The following is a 6,390-nucleotide window of genomic DNA, read 5'->3' on the forward strand; positions in this document are numbered from 1 at the left end:
GAAGCTCCAACAAATGCAAGGATAGTGCAAATTAAATTTCTATAATGCTTATGCTTGGACTTAATTTGTAATTGTAATTCATGAATGGTCTAAAGCTTTCCCTCAGAGTTAGGAGAAGACTTCTTCAGGAGCCAAAAATATAGGCGATTAAAATGGCTAAACAAAAGTACAGATCGACATCTTGTTACAAAGAGGACCGAGTCACAAGGAAATGGGAAACGATCGTCCACATCTTGTTTCAAACAGGACCAAGTCACAAGGAAATGGAACCCATGCATGGCCTCTGGTTTGCTTGCTTTATCCATTCTCTTCCCCCCACCCCTCCTTCCCTCCCTCCCTATATAAACACCCCCCTCCCTTCATCCCTAGTCGGCCTATCACATCAGGAGCCAGGGCTCCAAAATAAACATCCTCCTTTCACTCCTTTGTATCGCTAATTTGATGCACAGGCCTATCTCGGAATAAAAGAATAAAAGAGAAGATGTCGAAGGCCATCTTCGGTGCTGTCTCAGCGGTCCTCCTCGTGGCCGCGGTGATCGGAGTGGTAGCTACTGTTGTGAGTTCGAATCATAAGACCGATGCTTCTGAGGGTGATGGTTCACTTACCACCACGTCCAAGTCCGTCTCGGCCTTCTGCGCCAAAACTGACTACCAAGCCGACTGTGAACGCACCATTGGTTCTGCCATCAATGGCTCTTCCTCCCCCAAGGAAGTCATCCAAGCTTCTTTTCAGGCGGCCATTGACGAAATCCAAGCTGCCTTCCACCTGTCCAACAACGTAAGTTTGAAGGCGAATGACCCGATGAACAAGGCTGCGTTCAACATTTGCCGGCAGCTCCTCGAGGATGCCGATGAGGAGCTCAATGCTGCCTTCTCGGAGACTCATGACCTTCAGGGTCTGGCGAGGAGGACCGATGACATCAAGACATGGCTCTCGGCCGTCATCTCCTACCAGCAGACCTGTCTCGATGGCATCACCGAACCGGAGCTCCAGTCCACCATGAAGGACGGTCTAAGCACGGCCACAAAGGTCACCAGCAATGCCATTGCCATTGTCGATGAGCTTAGTTCATTATTAAAGTCCTTCAAGATCCCGATTAACATAACCATGGGCAGTCGACGCTTACTGGTCGATGAGCAAGGGTACCCTTCGTGGTTCTCGGGCCATGACAGGAAGCTCCTGGCTGCCCATGCGCGAGGCCAGCTGACCCCTAATGTGGTGGTGGCTAAGGATGGGAGTGGAAAGTTCAAGACGATCAACGATGCCGTTAATGCCATGCCAAAGGATTACTCTGGGCGGTACGTGATCTACGTGAAGGCTGGGGTCTACAAGGAGAATGTCATCGTTGGCAAGGATAAGGTGAACGTCCTCATGTACGGTGATGGATCAAGGAAGACAGTCGTGACCGGGAGCAAGAACTACGTCGATGGCGTGCAAACTGTTGATACCGCGACCTTCGGTTTGTGCTTTCCTTACTTTCCCATGTTATATATGCTTCTACTTTACTACTGCACTACTGCAATAGTATAGAGCAGAAGGAAAGCTCATGTTACTGGCATTCCCCAGCTGCCCTCGGACAAGGCTTTATCGCCAAGTCAATGGGGTTCAGCAACACGGCCGGAGCAGAGAAGCACCAAGCTGTGGCGCTCCGCGTGCAGTCGGACATGTCAGCCTTCTTCAACTGCAGGATGGATGCGTACCAAGACACCTTATACGTGCAGGCCCACCGACAATTCTACCGCAACTGCGTCGTCTCCGGGACGATTGACTTCATCTTCGGCGACTCCTCCACCATCCTTCAGAACTGCCTCCTGGTGATGCGACGCCCGATGGACAACCAGCAGAACATCTTAACGGCTCATGGGCGATCTCAGGCGAAGGAGACCACCGCGCTGGTGATCCAGAACTGCCGCATCGTCCCGGACAAGTCCTTGTTCCCGGAGAGGTTGAAGTTCCGCAACTACCTTGGCCGGCCATGGAAGGCATACTCGAGGACCATCGTCATGGAATCTACCATCGGAGACCTGATCCAGCCTGAGGGTTGGATGCCGTGGGACGGAGCAAATTTCCTTGACACGTTGTACTACGCCGAGTACAACAACCGTGGGCCCGGTGCCGGAACCAGCGGCAGGGTGAACTGGCCTGGATACCATGTTATCGGCAGGACCGAGGCACAGAAGTACACGGTGGAGTCCTTGATCCAAGGTTCCAAGTGGATCAAGTTCTCCAACATACGCTACTTTGGTGGCCTTAAATTTTGAGATCCGAGATCCATGGGAGGTTAGTGTGGAGTGAGCAACCATGTGGAGTTGGAAAGATGAGATTGAGAGGTGGGATTGAGGCTCCTTGCTTATGTATTGACCTGTGATATGGCCATTTTAATCGAACACTTCGTTCCAGGGTTGATTTGATTCCAAGACACATGTTCCTGCTGCATTCATCCAACTCTAACCTTAATCTCTGATTGAAAAGCTTCCATTATTGTTGATGTTGATAGGAAGAGGGGATAGAGATATCAAACAGAGGAAGAGTAAGACAAGCTTTCAATCTTCTATATTTCTCTCAAGAAAAACTCTTTACAAATTTCAGAAACTCTATTACACTCATGACTCAACATATGGGGTTTATATAGTCCCCAAATATACATTATATTAATTGTATTCAAGATGAATCATTCTCTTTCAAGAAACCCTTTCAAAAACCAATAACCAATTTGACTTATCCTTCTATAGACTTCTAATCCATCTTTTCTTCTTGATGTAATGATTCTCCCACTTGATGCAATGAACCTTTTTATGACACTTGAACAAGTTTAATTCCAACATATTACATAGCTAATGGGCTACATAATCACAGGTGTGTTCTTGTGCTAAGTAGACGAAGTTGCGAATTCCAATTCTTTGGTAAGTCCACTTGGAAGCGGAGAATATTTGTAGCATGAAATACCATTGAGCAGAGACAAGGAATCAAATCAGAAAAAGAATAGAAGACCGCAGCTAATACGAAGAACATACTGATCCATAGGGAGAAAATTATCATCTGCTAAGAGTAGTATCCTACAGCTACGAGACATGACTTGTCTTAAATCAGTGCCATAGCGGTACAAGAGAGATGACCATATCATCCGCTAGCATAAACTACAATTAACCTTCTTATTACATAAAGGAGGAAAGGCACAATGAGATCACTCCATCAGACAACTAAACGCCGGATTCAAAAGCATCATTAGTCGGACTCGCCATGTCCTGGCTCTGCACGCGACGCATCTTGAGGGAGGGTGACTTCTGGCTGTCCTTCTGTGACGATAACGAGTGCTCATCTAGTCGTATAAAGCTGTAGGCCAAAGCCCCTGCTACTGTGCCCACGGGCGGGCCAACGAAGTACACCCACAGCGAGTCAAACTTGTTGCTTGCCAACGCCGGTCCCAGCGTCCTTGCTGGATTCATTGATCCTCCCGAGATGGGCCTGCAAGTGTAGAGATACCTTCTCGATTATGTGTCATTACCATATATTTTGGCTATCTTAAAAGCCTATACTTCTCTAATCCTAGAAATTTCACGGCTTACATAATCGCTGCTGCTTCTAATGAAATTGTATATGAAAATTAGATATCTTAATTTACCCCGCTAAGATGGAGGTGATGCAAACTGCTGAGCCAACTGCGAGGCCTGCTAACTCTCCTACCTGTGGTTGAGCAAAGGAAATGTGTTCAAGAGATCATCCAAGGGCACACGTAAGAAGGACGAACACTGAACTGCTAACGAGAATGAGGAAACTATATAGAGGGACTTACGGCTTTTGTGTCCGTCGCTACCGCCGCGGTCACGAACATCATGTTGAAGGTCACTACGATCTCCGCCACCAAGGCTTTCGCGGCAGTGTGAGACGGCGTCGTCGTCCCTAGATCATGAATGGGATCGAGCAGCTCACGTAGGATGTACGAGGCGGTCGTAGACCCTGCTATCTGAGCTAACATATAGAAGGGCACCTGCAAGTGAAGATAGAAGCAAAGAAAGCTCTAATAAGTGACTTACTGCTCGAAGAGAAGACCAAAGAATTATATTTAACTTCAGATTGGTCTGTTCCTTCTGCAAGGGTTGCAATGCAAATAAAGAATGAATAATATCAAGAATTTACTAGGAATAGTTCCTATTTTTCACTGTCTCTTCCTAATCACGCCTATTTTGGACGCTTCTGTTCTCACGGTCAGAGTTACTGTTGTGCAAGGTTTTGCTGGAAGAATTGAGGAAGATGAAATTACTTTAATTCTATCTGTCACTAATTGGAGCTGCCAACTGTTCCACCATGCTCCATTATTGCAACATACAACTCATCAAACTATTTTCGACCACCTCAAGTTGCATCAGTTGACTGTTCCATAGAATGATGCAACCAGAGAACTATTGATAAAGGTATCCGCTCCCCAGTAGGCCTTAATTCATGCGTACATGTACAGAGGGGAAACGAGATTGTTTAGTTGGACATGACATCTCACGGACAAGAACAACAATAAAGAACGTCTTCTCATCTATATCCTTCAACTCATTAGAGAATCTACCACCATCTTTCGCATGTCAGAGTTTAACTTATATGTGTCCTATTATATGTTTATGCATCTAAAGAAATAACAAAAACAAGTTATTGGCGAATCTTAGCATGATATCGTTGTTTAGATTCAACGCCCTACACTAGAGTTGATAGTATGGTTTTATAGTATAATGCAAAACTGGGATCCATTACATGAAATAAGTTTTATTGGCGAAGCTCAGGATAACATTATTCAGCAGGTTCAACTCTCTAAAGTTGGTAGATATTTTGTTTTATAGATCGATACCAAAGGGTCTTTTTCTCTGATTTGACGTCCTACTTAGCCCAGCTATGACTTCATTATATAATCGCATAGGAAGATTAATATAGTAATTGATACAAGATAAACCTACGTACATCATAGATATTAGAATCTTTTGATGACTTGACTAATTTGGAGGTGATCATGTCGACATATGGAGTTAGAACAAATATGTCAAAACTTGTGACATCAAACAAAACACTGAAAGGAAATTTTTAAAGCGAGTATAGGTGTGGTTCATCATATATTGTTATTTTACTTCCGCATGACATGAGAAGTATGCTATTTTACACAACACCTTCAAGGCTTTCAAGAAATGAAATCAGCATCTGCCATCCCTGCGACAATATGTGCGTTGTGGTTTGCATGTATAGCTAATATGTTTGAGATCATATCAGAAACACTCTTGGAGTGATATTATCATGTATAGCGAGAAGTTCTCATTTTGTAAAGCGTATATAATTTGCAGGTAAGGGATACATAAGCTGTCTTTTGATCGGAAAAGGTTTTTATTTTTGTTGTCGAGGTTCCTAATACAGTGAGCAAGAAATGATTCACCTGTATCCATGGGAAATGCCGGGCCACGGCGAAGGCTAACGTGACTGCGGGGTTCATGTGCGCCCCGGAAATATGGCCAACCGCATAGATCATCACAGTGACGATCAAGCCACCGGCGACCGATTGCCCTAATTGCGACACCACGCCCGGGTTGTTCTTGTTTAACGCACCAGCTCCGCAGGTCACGAACACAAGTAAAAATGTAGCTATCATCTCAGACACAACCTACAATCATGCATATGTGTGAAACGTAGCATGGACAATAGAAGCCAAAGATGCAACGGTGAACTCGATACCTCACCTTTCTGGGAAGAAATGGTGGAAAGAGTTCCTTCAAATTTCTCCGACGATGGACTCTGGGGGGGTCGAAGAAGCTTGGGGTGGTCAACGTTTGAGCTGTGACGACGTCTATGTCATGGATTTCGTTGGAGTTGTTAGGCCTTACATGGGAAGAAGCCATCTCCAATCTCCAAACAAGTCCGGCAGCTCAGTTTTTGCTTTGCGTTCTTCTTGGGCTGGGCAAGTACTTATAGAGGGAGCTACAGGACTCGATGATGATGGACAAAGGGTCGGCCATTTTTATAAACCTGCATGCTAATTATTTCGTAGCGGGGAGCTCAGCATGACGTCGGTCATGGGGAAGGGACTTCTGCTCCTGCCAGTTTCACTGTTCATCTTCTGATGACGGGTGTCATCTGGTCTGTCCTTTTCCATTAACGAGGTGACCGATTGCTTCCATCTCGGATGAACCCCATGTGAAGGGTGACAGTGAGTGGTAAACCTACGTCTCCTTTTTGCATGCAGTCGGCTGAAGAAGTCCTTCACAAGCGTAAGCTTCCGCCATGCCTAGTTTCTATCATCACCCGTTAACCTAACCCACAGTGAGGGCTGCGTCACTTAGGAACCAATAGTTCCATCATGTTCTCATTTTTGACCCAATACTTATTTTAATTACTAATTATTAAAAAATATTCATGCGTAA

General features: G+C 45.3%; 2 protein-coding genes across 2 annotated transcripts; one reads left to right on the plus strand and one right to left on the minus strand.

Annotated features, from left to right (window-relative positions):
• The first annotated feature begins 351 nt into the window (after window positions 1-351).
• Window positions 352-2,405, plus strand: LOC135594416 (pectinesterase-like). Its single transcript, XM_065084792.1, has 2 exons — window positions 352-1,460; window positions 1,568-2,405. Exons 1-2 carry the CDS (start codon window positions 482-484, stop codon window positions 2,260-2,262), a joined length of 1,674 nt encoding a protein of 557 aa, XP_064940864.1. The 5' UTR covers window positions 352-481; the 3' UTR covers window positions 2,263-2,405.
• A 570-nt stretch (window positions 2,406-2,975) lies between these two features.
• On the minus strand, window positions 2,976-5,918 carry LOC135594417 (aquaporin NIP2-1-like). The gene is made up of 5 exons (XM_065084793.1): window positions 5,710-5,918; window positions 5,409-5,633; window positions 3,795-3,989; window positions 3,624-3,685; window positions 2,976-3,466 (listed from the first exon to the last, which is right to left on the minus strand). Exons 1-5 carry the CDS (start codon window positions 5,866-5,868, stop codon window positions 3,202-3,204), a joined length of 906 nt encoding a protein of 301 aa, XP_064940865.1. The 5' UTR covers window positions 5,869-5,918; the 3' UTR covers window positions 2,976-3,201.
• Window positions 5,919-6,390: the final 472 nt, after the last annotated feature.

This window comes from Musa acuminata, chromosome BXJ1-9, assembly GCF_036884655.1.
Source record: "Musa acuminata AAA Group cultivar baxijiao chromosome BXJ1-9, Cavendish_Baxijiao_AAA, whole genome shotgun sequence".
NCBI classification, from domain to species: Eukaryota; Viridiplantae; Streptophyta; class Magnoliopsida; order Zingiberales; family Musaceae; genus Musa; species Musa acuminata.